The sequence below is a fragment of the Falco cherrug genome, chromosome 4 (assembly GCF_023634085.1).
Source record: "Falco cherrug isolate bFalChe1 chromosome 4, bFalChe1.pri, whole genome shotgun sequence".
Lineage (NCBI taxonomy): Eukaryota > Metazoa > Chordata > Aves > Falconiformes > Falconidae > Falco > Falco cherrug.
Window position 1 is genome coordinate 65,427,961 of NC_073700.1, and position 17,827 is coordinate 65,445,787.

At 36.9% G+C, this 17,827-nt stretch overlaps 1 protein-coding gene across 4 annotated transcripts in view; it reads left to right on the forward strand.

The window, feature by feature from the left end:
- CUL2 (cullin 2) overlaps window positions 1–17,827 on the forward strand; it is a 52,364-nt gene that overhangs the window by 9,736 nt on the left and 24,801 nt on the right. For 3 of the 4 annotated variants that reach the window (XM_055708294.1, XM_055708293.1, XM_014282560.3), the window contains exons 4-7: window positions 1,761–1,855; window positions 8,663–8,768; window positions 13,527–13,609; window positions 16,368–16,454. In XM_055708294.1, the coding sequence (XP_055564269.1) occupies window positions 1,761–1,855; window positions 8,663–8,768; window positions 13,527–13,609; window positions 16,368–16,454 (371 nt within the window). The remainder of the gene's footprint in view (window positions 1–1,760; window positions 1,856–8,662; window positions 8,769–13,526; window positions 13,610–16,367; window positions 16,455–17,827) is intronic. The other variant, XM_055708296.1, reaches the window with a different exon arrangement.

Here is a 17,827-nt window from a genome sequence, read left to right on the forward strand (position 1 = left end):
TCCAGGGGCAGAATATATATCTTTGTCTGTATCTATCTATCTATGTAACACATCACACAACACAGTGTAGACAGATATATAGATATCTGCCTGTATGCAACACAAAAGAAAGAATGTTTTTTTTAAAACCAACAGTTACAGTTTATATAAAATACTCATTGGCTTGAAAAGCAAGTTCTTTTCTACTGAATGCTTAAACAAGTTCCAGAATGTCTTCATTTTCCAAATGCGCTATAGTTACTGTTACAATGTTAAAGTATATACTCTAATGTATTGGAAACTGATTGTATATACTCTGCTAAAGAAAACTTGCAAAATATGTGGGAAATAGAATAACAAAAATGCTTGGCAGGGGAGGAATTAATGATGAATTACTTATTTTGCCAAATAACAATACTTGTATACCTATGTAACTGTGAATTAACTTCTGTATCATCAGCTAAGACAGCTAATTTTAACAGAATCATGATTCATCATGTTGAATATGTAGGATGGATGAACAGTGTCTCCTTGTATTTTAGTATAAAGAGTAGATTTAAATAAGATGCCTGCCTTTGATGTCTGTATAGGGAATGAAGAGTTGCAAATTCTGCACAGTACTGCTTAAATGGCTTGATGCTATTTTTTGAGCTTAGATTACCCATGTATTTGTCAAGATAGGCTGGGTGTCTTAATGGGTAGTTCCACTGGTAGCAGAGAGGATACCTCTGAAACTTTGGTAGACTATGTCAGTTCACTAAACTAGCAGACAACTTGGATAGAAAAGTTCTTCCTCGTTTATCTAGTGAGCTGCATGAGCTCACTTTGGATAATCGGGCAGGTGCCAGCACAGTAGAAGCTGTGGGAAGTAGTGGAAAGCATACATCTGTGTGGTTTTTAATTGGCTATCCACCATTTGTCTTTGAAATAATGTTGGAAAGCTTTCACAAAAATCATACCGTAGAGGGAATCACTCTAGATTTTGTTTTGTCTACTAGCTTTCCTCTTTTACATTATTTTTGCATAAGCTTCTTTGCTACTTGAGCCAGAGTTTAAAATTACATACTCTATAGAGAGTTATAGTTGAATTCCTAGGATCTCATCTTCCTTCACAAATCAGACTAATTAGTTTAAATTGTAGAACTTATTCCTTTGAAGTATGAAAATGTTTTGAGAAGTTCAGACATCAGCAACAAAAAGATTACTATTTGCTTAAATTCCAAAAGGTTTGGGCCTAGATTTACAAATCTGTTTTAAGTTTGCACATGTCTGCATTTCGTGAAACTTTTTTTATTCCAGGATTCTTGGTAAGTATAAGGGCTTTTCTAATGGGTAAGGCATACTGATCTTAAGCGGCTAGAGTTAGGCAGCTCCTCCAGTGTGCATGTGGCTGCACGAGTTTAAAATTGATCCATGTCAATGAGGGAATAGTTGTGTGAGTTATCCCACCAGTGTGGTGTGAGAATATGAACCATGCTTATTCAAGCAAGTACTTCTGTGAAAACAAATAGAAAATAATATATTATAGAGGTTGTTCTTTTTAAAGTGCAAGATAAAGCAACTTTGTGTTGCAGCTGGCTTACCAAAACTTTGTAGTATAAAGATTTGTTAGTTTCCTGGTCATCTCAACAAAGCTATTTTTAGACCAGTTAAAGCTTAGGTGTGGTCTTAATTTTGAGTATGCAGTTGTTATTCCAAAATTATAATCCTGTTATGATTTTCTATGTATGTATGCTATTTTCTTACTAATTTTAGTGGGTTGTGTGTGTTATCCTTCACAGAGAGTTCTGGAAGCTGAAGAACAAGTGCTGGTTATGTATCACAGATACTGGGAAGAGTATAGCAAAGGGGCAGACTATATGGACTGTTTATACAGGTAAGCTTTGCAAATGAGTTATTAAACTTCTGAAATGATTACAGTGATCTGCAGCTTAAGTTGAAGAATGTTGTTTAATGAGAGCAATAGCTGAATATGCCCCAGTCAGTTTTGGAGAGAATATACTTACAGTAGCAGAACATGAGAAAAAAGGAATGTCAACAGGTTTTTCTGTGCCCTGCTGCTTGCTGCTGAAGTAGTTATCTAAGATGATTCTACTATTCTTTCATTACTAATATATTCTACTTCTGTTGTTTCTGATGTTTCAGTGCCAAATATGTTGTTGCTAATCAACCCAGTGGTGAAGTAGCTGATAATATCCTAGGTGGTGTTCTACAAGGCGTTGTGATGAAGGGTCCAGTTGAACCAACATGATTTGTTTCAAAGCTTAGCTCTGTACCTTGGCAAAAACACAGCTCTCCCTTCTAGAACTGTCTCCCTTTCAGACAAGGTTATGTGCTCTTTGGGTCCTCTCTTTTCAGTTCAATTTTGTTTTATGTGAAGTTTGAACTGCAAGGATTGGAGAGGGAGTAAAAATGTCTCCTGGTTTCTTTTCTGAGAACTTCAGAAACTAATAGACTGCATACAGGCAATCAATGTTACAGTTTTTTCATTAGATTACAGCCAAGTCTATAAATAAAAACACAACCTGTGTTATTTTTGTACTTCTACTTTTTCCTGAATTACGAATGTCTTTTGTTGCTACTAGGGGTAGCTTAAACATAAAAAACCTCACCTGTTCCTGAGTTGCTAGAATTATAACTATATTGAGGTGGCTTTTGATTTACTAGGATTTGGATTTTAATTTCACTCTGACTGCAGGTTGAACATTCTAGTATGCATTATGCATGTGATTTGCAGCAGGTAAATATAACTTAGGAGGCACGGTTAATATTGTACTTATGATGTGAGGATTTGCAAAGGATTTCAAGACCTTTACTATTATGTTAGGAGATACATGTGTGATCTTGTCAAATCTGTTAAATTATCACTAGCAGACTGGGAACACATGATGGAGTCCATTCTGGGCTTGCAAACTTTGGTTTGTAATGTGTCATTGACTTAATTCAAGCTCATATGGGGAGGTGCTAAATCCTATTTAATGTGTATGAATCTCACTGATTTTGTTTTGTGTAACAGTTTTTCCAAGTGCTTCAGTGCTTCTGGTCATAAACCAACGAATTAAAATACTTCTCCAGCAGTGTGAACCTGATTTTTTTTGTTTGGCTTATTTTTAAATAAGCTAGAGCATTTTTTTTTTCAGACAGTTTTTATGCACACGAACCAACCTGTACATATATATAAGCTCAACAGAGTGGTATTCATGTATCTGTGAAACCAAGTTCTTAAACTCTGAAGTTATTCATTTCCTGCCAGCTCTGCACATTCTAACTTTTCTTCTTGCTTTGCATATGGTGTTTTGGTCCAGAAGATGTACTTGTTGGGTGTTCTGTTGGAAATAATTTTACCTCAAAGTTAGATGTTCTTTCTTTGTGTTGAAGTTGTGAGTTTTGTCATATACTGTCTTTTAAAAGTCTCTAAAGGGTATGACTTTGAAAGTGATTTTTTTCTTCAATAATAAAACATACACCCACCAGGTGTGTTTTGCTAGGAAAACAAATTTGGATTCAGTTTGAAAACTAAAATCCCATATATTCTTCACTAAGATAAAACTGATGGAATAAGAAATACCTGATATTAACACCTGATATTCTTCAGTTGTTGGATTTTTTTGTTAACTTCTGATGACAAACATAATAGGTAAAAGCATTGCTGGACATGGGGTCTTAACAGTGTCTTGGTGCTGTAACTGTCTTCATGGGTAATTGTATTTGTAAAAAAATCTGGTTTGTGTACCTTTATTTAAAATAACTGGAGGATTTTCTTATCCAGCAAATTGAAATTAAGCGATTTTTTTTTTTTTTAAATGCTGAAGTTCTAAAATCTACTCATAAAAAAAAAATCCTAAAAACTAAACACACATAATGCAGCTTTTGCTGTTTTGTCTTTTTTAAAAACACTTAGTACTAGCATATTCATGTAATTTTTAGTTCTTTAGGCTAATTTTGGTTTGCTTTGTACTTTTATGTGACGCATTTTCCTTTGTTTTAGGATTAAACTTCAACCGGTTTTGTCATGATAGGAGTAACGTGTATTCTAATTCTAAGCATGATATGGCAGTAACTTGTAACACAATCTAAACTTGTATTAATTCCAGTCCCCTTCTCGTTTTTTTAAGCTTTAAGAAGCTGCTGCTCTTAATCTTGCTTACTAATTACATAACTTAATAAATATGAGGAAGTTTTAAACAAACAAGAAGTGCCATCAACATTTGAAACCTAACACTAATGATATTTTTCTATTGAAACTTCTACTGAAAGAACTACCCTCATTTTAGCACTTAGTAGCCCTGGGAGGTTTACTTCCACATCAGGTATTTATTATTTATCTCGTAATTTTGATATGGCTGTTGGATTCCTAAAGTTTTAGTATCTGCAGTGCTTTGTTGTAATGAAATGGCTTTCATTTATTCTTCATATAGATTATTTTAACCCTGTTTTACAGGTCTGTAAACCAGTGGACAGTTCATCTGTGCTTGAGTAAATCAGAACAGATACTGTATTATCTAAATTTCTAGTGCTGAGCACTTGTATGTGTACACTACTAGACACACTAAAGCATTCTGCTGCTTTTGGTATAGCTCTTGTGAAATCACTGTTGCATGTTTTCATTGAAACGTATTAAAGTGTGAACAAGCCTCTGAAAGCCACACATTTCAACCTTATGCTCAGAGTAGGGCTAGCTTCTAAGTTAAACCAGATTTTTAAAGTTTGATTGAGTCAAATTTCAGCTCCTTCAAGGACAGAGATTTTTCTGCTCAGCCTGTTTCAGTGTTAGATTACTCTCACTGTAAAAAAAAAATCCTGTATGTCTGTTTGGAATTTGTCATTCTGCAACTTGTGTCCTTTGCTGCTTATATTTTCTGTGTGCTCCTCTGAGAAGAGTTTATTTTAATCTCACGTATGTCTCATGCTATTCACCCTAGCTATTTCAGTGAGCTTTCTCTGGACTCTCTTTGATTTGTTGAGATTTGTTGTGTTTGGGTACTCAGAACTGGTCATAATATTCCAGGTATGTCCTCAAAAGTGCTGAGGGAACAATTGCCTCCCTTGACTTGCTGGTACGCTCTTGCTAATGCAGCTGAGGCGGCGCTTGGTTTCCTGTTGGATCTGTAAAACAAACTGCTCCCTCAGTATCCACCTGTGAACAGCACTGTTCATAACTGGTTGTGGATAGATTTAGCACCGCTGACCATGTGAATGCACATGGAAATTACTGAAAACATTAATATAATTGCTAATTCCTATTATACAGTGATGTAGCCATTTATAGCTTCACCATGTGGCCGTGTATGCATTCTGTAGCTTGTAAAGCAATTTAATTCTGCAAGTGGTAGACTGAAGAAAATCTTAAAAACCAAACAGTGTTTCTGAAAACAAACTGTAATAATTAGTCCTAGCTAATCAGTTACTTCTGGTTGTTTAAATTGGCATCTATGCATCAGAAGAGTGGATGATATTGGCACATAGGGTTTTTATCCATTTCTCTGTCCATGAACACTTGCAATGGCCTGTGAAAATTGTTAGCAGGTTTCTCTCAGTGCAAATTTCTGAAAGCAGTTTCCTCAGCACTTGGTCAGGTTTATTCCTGTATACTGTTCTGCTAGACCTTTGTGCCATTTTGGGGATCAGTATAGCAGTTTGACTCTGTGTGTAGGAAGCAGGGTGGGGGAGGAAGAGTGGTTACTTAGAAGTTTCTTGTTTATCTTAGGACAGCTTTCAGAGGAGGAAAAAATCTGAATAGAGGGTGTTTACCTTTTTTGCTTAAAGTATGGTACTTCTGGAAATATATGTAATCATGCATGGTGTTTTGTGGTGCCATATCATGGATGGACAAAGACTTAAAGGTGGTAAACTCTTTTGGCTTTATTCATGGAGAACATAAGAAAATGACCAGTAGCTGATTTGAGACAGATACGCTCTTAGGTTCATTACATTTAAGCTAGATTTCGCAATGTCTATTTTGCCAACACTAATACTTGTTTCTTATCCAGGAGTATGTAATTCAAACTACTAAAACCAAATAAAACATTAAAAGAAAAAAAAATATACATCTAATCCTTCTGTCAGGACTTTGAAAAGTCTGTTGTGTCTGTGCCCCATTCTCCCCCGCCAAGGACACTGTGGGCTGTTGAGATGTGGCATTGCTTTGGGAGTGTAGTCACTGTGTTAGTCTGTGGTTAGAGTAGTGTCCTTGGTTGATCTAAAAGTATGAAATACATGGAAGTTACCAGGTAATCTGTCCCAATAATTAGCTACCCTTCTGATTGTTAAATTAGTTTTTTTGCTAAATTCCTTGTAAAAGAACTTACCTTTTGTTTTGCTAAATTAACAAGTCCTTTATGTCTGAAAAAGTTTGCCACAAAAATATTCATGTACCGGATGTTTTCATGATGTTGTTAATTTACATGGGATGCTGTCTTCCAAATGCCATTGTAAAGTAGGTATTTGTTTTGAATAAGTCTTGTAACACTCTTCTGAATTCCAAACTTTTTACCTTCTTTCTGGAGTGGAAGGTTGGTGGGTGTGTTTTGAGGTTTGGTACCAAAAAGTGTATTGCTTTGCTAATACCATGAAAGTAAACAAGTTTTAATTTTCTCATTTTGTTTGCCATTTTCCTCATCAGATACTAAAGTGTAAGTCTGCACAGGTGAACTCTCAAGTAATTGGGCCTGAGCTGTGTGATCAAGTATTTCAGATTTTCACCTGAAAGTTTTACCATAAGGGCAGCAAGAGTCTGTGGGTTATTTTATGGTATTATCAATTCATGCCCAATTCTTGTCTCCACAGTAAGTTACAAGTAAACCTTACGGATTGTCTTGTGAAAGTAAGAAATCGAGATGAAGTATTTAAAGTAGTAATTCAAGGTGGAAAATAGTTGATCGCTTCAGTGGAGGAATTGATTTGAATTACACTGTTCACACATCCTTTGCAGTTACTTGCTTATGCTTGCTTCTGGAAATTGATGGTAAAAGTAGGACAGCGGGAGAGGAAATATGGGCAAATTTGGTTTTGGTTTTGAGGCAGTGTGGTAGAGCTCTTGCCACAAATGCTTCTGCCTGCCTGCTTCTTGCCACCCTCTTTTTTTCTTGAATCAGGTAGGTCTTTGCAGGGATACCCAATCTAGATTAAACTTGCTTATTTACTTGTAGCTACATGAGCTTTAAGATGGATCAGTTGCCCGATCTGGATTTGTTGAGAAGGCATGTACTGATGGAAGAGAGGGAGTGAATGAGGAGAGCATAGGGCTTTCCTTTTTGGCAAGCTTAACAGGAAAAAGCAGAATGGCAGTTGCTGGCTTTGTTCTCATGGCAGGGGTAGGAAATATCATCAAGGACCATGCTTGCTTAGGGCTTGTGTCCCAGCTATTCTGGATGTCCATACAAGTTTTATATGAAATGGCGGGCCGGTAGCCTTCTGCACAGACTTGCATTTACAATTTATGATGGTTATTTATTGATGGTTGCAGAGCATTTTACAGTATTCTGTAAGACTCTGGAGTCTGAAAGTAGGTTAGGCCACTGTATTCCAGTTTGTCACCACTGCACTATCACAAGTCTTCCTTCTTTGGACTCTGTGGTGTCCTAAATACTTTCAAGTTCACAGGTTTCCATAGTGTGTTTCTCCTTTTCGTCTTTGCTTGTCATTTGTATTCCTGCCTGAAGTATTGAGGCATCACTAGTCTGGTGCAGCCTCTGAACCCTGAATCTCTTAAAGCACTTCAGTAATCTGGCTCTCTTCAGTGTCTGAAACTGAGCATCCCAAAACTGCTAGTTGGATCAGAATTTTTTTTAAAAATCCGTTACCTCCTTTAAGCACTAACACAACAAATACAAGTGCAGTTATAAATGGTGCTATAATTTTTTTTCCCGTTTACTGGGGAAAGAGGAGGAGATTGGTTTGGTTTAAAAAAGCTACTGTATTTCTTTTAAGGGAATACTGAGAATTAAGAGGGACATTTTATCAGGTCTTGTGCAGAAACCTTTGTCTGTTATTTACAAAACCTATGCATACAATAGTAAATATTAAAATAAAAAAGCATTTGTAACATTTCTTCTTTATAATTGTTAATTAAAATATTTTCTGCAAATTCTTATATTTAAAATTTGCAATACAGCTGTTTGCTAGTTGTCATGACCTGAGTAAAGCATCACAACTGACAAAAATTGGTCCTGTGAAAATTGACACTATTTTTGTGTTTTAGTCTGAGAAATGCAAAATAATAAACAGTACAGGTAGAAGAAAATACATTTTACTTAAAAATATCTGATACTCAGGAATGTTTTTCTATCATTAAAAATTAGCTACTTTCACTCAACTAGTCAACCGCTCAGAATTTAGCAGTTATCTTGCATATGCATGTATGAATAATATGGTAGTATATGTTGAAAGGTTGGATTCTTCCACAAGTATATTGCACACCAAGAAAATGCTGACAGTGATGTATCAGGCTACTGTGTGATATGTCAGTTGCTAACACTACTGTTTTAATATGATGTAAGGTCTCTTAAATTAGAAGTCATTTATATTTTAAGAATTTCCTGCAGATAACCAATGCCACTGGTTAAAAGAGGTTATCTTTTGTGATGTGGAAGATATTCTACAATTCCATATTTTTAAAAAAAACCAAAAAACCCTACAACACCTTAACTTCTGCCTGTTTTGATTAGAATATCTTTTTCTATAGGTACCTCAACACACAGTTTATTAAGAAGAACAAATTGACTGAAGCTGATCTTCAGTATGGTTATGGCGGGGTGGATATGAACGAACCATTGATGGAAATAGGAGAGGTAGGTATCTCTGAAAGTGGTAGAGGATATAAATTACGTTCAGAAGTGCCACAAGTTCAGCTTTGTCCTCTTAAGTTTTGACTTTCCTGTCATAGAGAAAATGAATAGCTAAATATGGTAGAAGTTACAAGCACTGAAACCTTTGTAAAATGAAATTACGGTTTTGATGTATAAAAACAGTGATCCAAGGCAGAGGGTGGGGGCACAAGCAAATATGAAAACTATTGGAGAACTTCAGTTTAAAATGTGGTAATAGATACCACTTTGCAAAAAAAAACAACCCTTTGCCTTATTAGGTGACACTTCTGTCTAGAAAACACTTGGAAGAAGCAGTACTTTTGTTTCTGGAAACCCTTGAAATAGTATCTTTAGGCTTCTATTTCTTGATGTTGCAAAGTGTAACAGCTTTTTTTGAGATTAGTCTTCTGTACATCTTATTTTCTAATGCAAGCAGTTTTGTACTGCTATTGTAGAAACTTGGATAGAGATTTTAAAAAAAAAGTAGACATTCTTTGTACAGAAGTGTAACGTACAGAAGGTTTATCTTTAAAAAAAATAATTTGGGGCAAGCACAAGGATGTTAACACAGTTACTAGTGTACATTGGAGAGTAATTTTTAAATACCTGTAAAATGGAAAAAAGTCAGCAGATACCACCCTGTGCACTTTGACTATGCAGAAGTGAAGTATACATAGTTTCTGTCACTTCATGATTATTCTTACCATTAAATATGGAAAGAAACATGAAAAGATAGTTTTACAGTAAAAAAAACCAACACCTTTCAAGTTTTTCAAAACATAGTTTCAGTATGACTTTAAGAAGATTTTGAAAACACCTTTTCAATCTCAGTCAGAGCAAACCCACAATCCTGAATACAGTTGAGCAGAAACTTTTCTTTTGAATGCTTGTCTTTGTATGTATACACACTGCTAGCTGGGGAATTAATTTTATTCTGTCATTATTTGTAGTGGTGTATTGATTTTTTCCTTTGCTCTGTACATTTGCCTTTTTCCTTTAAAAGTGAAGTGAACACTTCTCTTTTGGTTTGGAAAGCTAGAGAAAATACATTCTTAATGTCAGAACTCGAGCTGTCAGTGATTACTGTTCTAGCTGTTTGATGTCATTGATTTAAGTAAGAAGTCTCTGCTGCCTTTAGTGAAGAGTAAGGAGAGACTGCAGTGCATGAAGAAGCATCTTCTGTGCTTCTGACTCAGATATCCAGCTGCTGAAGACAGCACTGCCAGCTGGGATTGCTAATCCTCTGACAGGTTGGGAATGGGCTCAAAAAAACACCAGAAATGTGATATACTTAAGGCAGTTCAGGTAATTGTTCTTCCCTTGTCTACCTGTGCTGTCTCTGAGGCTTGCTAATTAGTGGCATCTGTAAAGGCTTATCAAGATTGGAAGTGCATGTTGCTTCCGTGTTTGTGGTATCTTCAAAATGGCATAAATCTTATTCCTTATTTCCTGAGACTGAGATTTAGCTGAGTTCGTTTCCACAATTGTCGGGAGGCATCCTTAGCTCTGTGTGAATGACTGTTCAGCTGCTCTGGGGGCTGGGAATAGGTCTGGGCTTGTTCTTGGCACTGGGTGATGCTGATGCGTTAGTGAGTTCTCTCCTCGTTTCAGTGTGCTACTCTGTTCTGAGGTATTACCCAAAGGGTGGTAATGACAACTTTTATCCATAGATTTCTGCCCTAGGATATGTTCATTGGTAAACAACAAACTGTAGACCTGATAATTCAGCTTTTTGGAGTTTCTCATTTTCCTTATGTTTAAGGAATCATAAGGGGGGGTGGAAGGACAATGATGCACACTTCTTCTTAAAGCTCCCCAGCAGCTGTTTCTAGGATGGTACAACCATAGCTCATCATTTGGGCAGGTTATGGCGAGGGTCAAGATTCTTGAACTGTAGTTGGCAGCCTTTGGTCTTTGAAGATGTTTGGATGATTATGATGTCTGGAATGCTACTAATGACTTTCATTATCTCACACCCCAAGACTTCTTTCATTTCTCTTTGTCAAATACTGTCTTAGTAAGCTGTAGTAGTAGTGGGAGCTAAATTTTTGATCTTGAGACAGTAAAGTTAATCCCAGTTCACTAGTGGTATAGAATTAGCTTTATGGCCTGAAAAGGAATAGAGACTTGAGTCCTACTCTCAAGTAGTTCAATAAATTAATTGCAGTGCTGCTTTTGGTAAATTCATTGCCTCAGAAATAAAAGTAGTTCACATTTCTTGACCTGTAAGGCACTCGCCAAGTTTATCAAATCTTTTTGTTTTGAAAGCATTTTCTCTTTTGTTATGGTTCCTGTTTAGGATTCTATCTTTCATTCTTTGGATTGCACTAGGGGTTTTGGAAAAGTCTTTCAGTTGTTCACCTCTTTAGAATGGAAGGAATTATCATTTATCCCTTTTTAGATGACTGAGATGATCATGCTTCTGGGTAGATAAAGGACAGAAGTTACAGAAATAACGCCCAGTGTTTGTAGATGCAGAACTGTACTGTCTATGTGCTGAAGCTTCTGTCTCAGTGTCACTCCTGTGCGCTAATGAAACTTTGTGAGCTTTTCAGTAATCTTAAACGAGTACGTGCTTGCTTAGTTCTTCTGGGGTGTGTAACAGTAGGTATATAGCAGAGACTGGAGGTGCGTATGTGACGTGTGTGGGCATGGCTTCAAACAGTTTATCATCCTGATAAGTGTTCCAGACGTTCAGTAATTGTATTAAGAGAAATACAGGATGAGATCAGTTGATGAAACTAGTATGCCAGTGCTTGCAAGAGATTTATTTTTCTTTCCGTATGTTATGAATGTGTGGTGAAGGATACTGTTTTTCTGGGTTGAGCCCGTATCATTATTTTCAGAGTTCTGAGTTTTCAGTGACTGTATGGGAGCCCTGAGCTAGGAGGTAGTTAAAGTGTGCATTCTGTGTTTTTTTTTACCCCATCATGGGGCAACAGATTCTCGAAAATGAAGGAAACTACCATGTTCTGTATTGTCAATCCAGTGGAGAAGGAAGATCAGTTTTCTCCTCAAGGAGAAAAAAAGTCTCTAGAACTAATACGTCAAGTTGCTGGATTGACCAGTCTGTAGCTTACTTGACAAGAAAATTCCGACAGGCAACTTGAAGCTGTTTCAGACTGGTAGATCTTAAGTGAGAGGGACTATGCTAGAGACCACATTGCAGAATAGAATTGCCTGAGATGGTCCCCTTCACCTCAGTCACAACATGTGTCAGTCTTTTTTTTTTTTTTTTTTTTTTTTTTTTTTTACTTTTTTCTTTCTTCCCCCTGCCCCTCTCCAGAGCTAGCTTCTTTCAGCATTCTCTGCTGGATGAGCTCCTGATGTCTTAGGGAAACTGTTTTCCTCTAACTGTTCTGCTACTATTGTCTACAAGGCAAGACAGTGAAAATCACTCCCAAGACAACTTTGATTTCAAAATGTTATCTGTCTTTTGATTTATAAGCAAACCTCTTCTCTGAACCTGCTTATGATACAGTTGGGTCAGCTTTAGCTCCTAGACTCTTGTACTCTGTATTACTGCACGGGTGTTGGAGAGCCGTGACAGAGCAAGTTCATCTGTGTGCCCTTCAAAAGGAACATTTATTTCACAAAGTGGATTAGATCAGATACCTAGTCAATAGCTAAATGCCTACTTTCATTTAAAACACACTCAATCAATATTTTAATTTTTGCAGCTAGGAGTCTATTAGTTGTGTCAAAACTTTATTAGCAATATTCCCTCTGTCATCACTGATTTTGATAATTTCCTTTTTTTCCCCAGTCTACGACTCACTATTAGGTGTTCTTAGAGGCTGCAGATGTGTGTGGCTATTCCCTCCATCTGAGGGATCACATTATCCACTTGGGCTTTAAATCTGACTTTGACTTAAGTGTAAAAACTCCTTTTGAATGATTGCAGTTGTGTTTTTACAGGTGGTATGTTTTGGTAGCAATTACTTCACCCACAACAGTTTGAGATACTTGAGTCTATTTGACTGATCCCTCTAATCATATATTAGTAATAGGGTGACCTATCCCTAATATGAAGGTGATTAGAGTTCCATTTAAGTCAAATATTATCTTCTCAGTGACTTTGCGTAAGCTGTATATATCTTAGTTTGAAGATGTTCACTGTGTGTTTGATATAGAAGGGTTCTTTATCTTTGATTCTGACCTCTGACAAATTGGCCAAGAGATATTCCCTTTTGCTAGCTGAGGCTTATTTTTGCTATCATTTTTAGAAATACCGATGTCTGTACACATTCAAACACTTCAGGTAGAAAGACATGTTACTTACCTATTGCTGTGCAGATTTTTGTTTAAATGTACACTGAAAACCTGCCCTTGTAACCAACTTGCTTAGGGTCCTTATGTACATTTGAGAATCCTTGACAGAGTGGAACCAAGGAATAAATCGGTCCTATTAGATGTGTGGGAAGAATGCAGACTGGAAAGCATGCATTCAGACACTGCATGACTAGAAATTCTGTCTGACACTGCAAGAGTACAGATCTGTGTGATTTTCATCCAAATGCAGTCAGATGGTCTAGAAGAAAGATGCTGAAATGATATATCAATACATTGATAAATCAGAGAGATGTGAAGCAAACAATAATTTTAAAAGGAGACAGAAGAGGGTATCCGACCATTTCATTTTTGAAATACTGAATGGGGAATTGTATCATCTTTAGTTTTGTTTTGGGGTTTTTTTTTGGTATTTTTTTATTGATGTAAACTTGTGTTGTGTCTTGACAGCTAGCTCTTGATATGTGGAGAAAATTAATGATTGAGCCACTGCAGGCCATCCTTATTCGGATGCTCCTCCGAGAAATAAAAAAGTGAGTGCTTGAATATTTTTTTGCTTTTACACGAGGGGGGGGGTATTGCACTTTTTTACACTGAAAAGTCTGGGGATGCCAATCAAACTTTTTAATGGTTTTTTTGAAGGTAGCATTGTAACTTATGATGATGATCTATCAGCCTTTCTTGTTGTGGCTATATATTTGTGGTTTGCATGTGTAGAAAGAGTCTGAAAAGGAAATGGTTAATTCACTGTTACCTGAGGGTCGTGATCTTTCTGTTTCAGCAACCCTTTTTATCAATGGGATTGGGGAGTAGTTGGAATAATTCTCCAGGTCCCATAGGATACCTTTTGCCTTTTTTTTCCACCTGATGCTGACCGCGTATGGCTTCTGTGCCATCACTAAACTGAAGGACCAGGGCTTATGCAAAGATTCTGGCCAAAGCCAGAAAAGCTATGTTGCTTTGCATGGGGACCCAAAAGAGTTCTTGCTTCTCTGTAAGGAAAGCGAAGCATCTGGGTTTCTGTTGTTCAGATGAGTGACTTCATTTAACATTTTTGGTGCCTTGCTTGAATGAAATGGAAATAAATATTTTTATTTTTTTTTCACTTGGAGGGAATTTATTATTTTATTTCTGAATATCTTTGTTACTTTTAAACAAAGACCCTGGTAGTTACAGGACTTGGGCTTCTTAAGTTTTGATTCAAAAGCTTTATACTGTTTAGCTTCTAAAGGATCTTTTTATATATGAATAAACGGAAATTTTGAAATATACTACAGACCTTGTGTGTAGTTGTAAGTTCCATTGGTTTCTATGCTTTTACTACTGTTAAGGGTAGCTCTGGAGTTGCCCAGTGACTGGGTGGGGGTTTTTAAAGTGATTGCATGCCTGACTCAGTGTAGGTGAACTGGGATAGTGAGGTAATTCGGCTGATCAAAGTTTCTTTGCTGTGCACGTGGTCAGAAAAAAAAAAAAGCTGTATTTAGAATGCATTAAAAAAGAATATTTTAATATTAAATTTTGGTTTTCCTTCCTGAATTAAATTTTTGATGACTAAGTAACTGACATGATGTGTCTCTCAGATGGTATCTCTGGAATCAGAAAGTATTTATTTGCTTTGAGTTGTTGAACCGTGCTTCCTTTGTAACCAGTGCTAATACTGCTTTATCCATATGTTTACTATAACAATTTATTTTTACTAAATTCATGGTGAAGAAAATTCTGCTTTGATACATCGAGCACGGTGACCCTGAAGACTCATTTTGGTCAATCTGTATATTTACTTGTGGGTGGGAGTGGAAATCTGTTAAAACCTTTATCAAGAGACATCCAATACCTTTTAAAAGTAATGGTATGTGTTTACCTTGAGGCTGATGACAGACCTCGCAAGGATATTTAGATCAAGACTGTCGCTGGCTCTGTGGGTTATTAGATCTTGAGCCTGTAACAAGTTGACGTTGTTATTAAACCATTTAGAAAGTTCTAAATAAAACTTGAGTCATTGTCTCTAATGGTTGGGTCTGGATTTTCCCCCCCCTCAGTTATTAAGGATTCTTCTGTTTGATCTCAAAAGTTAACTCAACTCCGTTTCTCAAAATACACATCTAACAATATTAACTGTGTTCTACCCACTTTGTGATCTGCATATAATGTAGTGAACTATGTAAGAGAGACTTCTTATTATAGCTGTTCTTCGTGGTATCATGAAATGTAGGACTTAGTATGGGTATTCTGAAGATGGTCTTTGCATGTATCTGTAGGCTTCTTGCTGTCCTTTACTGTGATTCTACTGGTTAATACAGTTTGTAAGAGGCAATGTTAAAGACGCTGCTGCAAACAACTCTTAAAAGTCTTTTAGCATTGAGCTCAGCAATGCGGGAATTAATCAGGGTCTTTGAAGAAGTGGATATCAATGAGTTAAATCTACCAGAGGTGCAAGATTATGCATGGGAAGATTATTACCTAAAAAACTTAATAAAATTACTAATACATGTATATACTTAGAAACTTCTTGATTAGATGCCTTGTGTAGTACTTAAGTGTACATATGGTTCTATTTATTAAAATGTTATACAAAAAAATTGAAATTTAAATAGATGGAACAGTTGAACTTCTTTTAACCAGAAGATTTTGTTTAGTATACGGTGATATGTGGAGTTGATAACCAACATTATTGTCAACTGGTTGCCTATAAAACCATGTTTATTATTGTACTGGAAAAGTTAGGGAGAGCAGAGCCACAGATTTTGCTTTCAGGTTTTATTTTAGCAATGTATTTAACTGGAATTTGAAAGACTTCTGACTAAAATCTTGAGCACGTTGACTTTTTAGAAGTTACAGACTTGTGTGATACACTATACATTACAGTTGACAACAAGCTTTTTTGGTATATGGCAGTGAAGAACTACAAGAGTGACTTGTGGTTCAGCTGAACAAGATGGCTAAACTGATCGAAGAGTTTGCTGATGCCAAAAAGGAGCAGGCTGTGCTCTGCTACTTTCTTGTGCTGAATTTGGTGCTCATCTTATTAGCGGTTGCACTGCCTCACTATGACAGAAAACCATCTTGGTTAATATTTCTCTAGATTGGCATGATGAGTCAGTTCAGCAAAGCATTAGATGAGTGCCAAAGCAATGCAAGAGAGATACAGAGGCCTGTGACTGAGCAAAAGGGAGCAGGATTAGTTACCTTGAACAGCAGAAAATTGGTAAATCACTTAAGCTTGTCTGTGTCTGACTGCACTCCTTTTTATATAGTTCTGTATATAACACACTTTCTTCCCCCTCCCTCTAGCCCAAGCACTCCTCCTACAAGGCAAGCTGAATATCAACTTATGCATTTTTGTTTCAACACAACAGGAAGCCGACAAGATCTCGAATTGTGAGAAAATTCATCTATGAAATTCTTAAACAGAAATAATTTGGAAATTATTCAGGTGCTATCTCAAATGACAGTGTGATTAGAACAGACTAACCAGGAGAGGCTTCTCTAGTAAAGATAACTAACACTTTCTAACTAACTGACCCTGTTCTTGTCAAAGCTGATAATTTATTTCTACCATTTGTTTGGAAGGAAAGCTATTGGAAGTTAACTTTTTAGGAAGTGTTCAAAATGGGCTCTTCTAGTTCACAGTGAATTCTGTAGTTAAGTGGTGTTGATAGGCCATTGGTCTGACACAGCAGAGCACTTCTTCTGAATGATGAAATCTTCTCAGTGAATACAGTATTTATTATTGTGTCTTAAACTTTAAATCTATTTTATGGGGCTGTAGAATTACGCTGTACAATAAGTATTAAACTTCACTGTTAGCTTCACTCTTAAGGCAGGAACAAGATGGAGTTAATATAAACTGGCACAACTTCCTTGAGCTTGTTTTCTGTAGCTTTCTCCATTTCTTTTGAAAAAAGAAACTCATCATCCAGATTAGTGGAACTTGTGTTTCTAGTGCTTTATCTTTTTGTCCAGATTCCCCACCAAACATCATCATTCCCTTCTACCCTCCCAAGATGTCCTGTGACATCCGTGCTTCAAACTGTGCAGCAGCTGCTCTGTAGCTGTATGTGTCCATATTGCTTGCTGACTACTGCCAAGAAGGAAAATGCAGACTTAAGAATTCCACCTTGGTGGGGTCACCAATTTCTCTCATCGTAGTTTGGGAGATGCTTTTACTGCTATAGCTTTCCTGAAAGCCATCCTTGAAAATTATGTCAAATTTTGTTGAAACTAGCCATTTGCATTACAAATTGTTGGGAGCAGAGTGCCATTGGTGTAAATAAAAACCTGAATATGCTGCCAAAGCAGACAAGGCTGGTTCTGTGCTGTCTTCCTTTTCGTCTATCGCCTTCATGCTGTTGACCTCTGCTTCAAAAGCCTGTCTTCCGCCTTACAGCTCTTCCACGGAGTGTCTCCCTCCTGCACTTTTACAGCTTTTTCCTAATGATATACTGACCTTTGAATCCCTTGAGCCTGACTTTGCTGCCCCTTCTCCTCCTGCATCTGCATGGGCTAAGGTCTGTGAAGTGGCCTGTGAACCGAGCAGAGGGGATCTGAGTCTTCATCTGTTATTACAGTAATGCTTCTTGTGTTTGTGTCACCAGTATCTTTCCAGGTCCAGCCCACATGCTAGAGGTGGACTGGATGGTTCCCTGTTTTGTAATATGCTTAACTTTTAGTTACATAGCTTCCTGCACTCCATGACATCGTGCTGTGTTCACCGGCTGCATACATCCTGCAACTTAATCATGCTCCTGGGT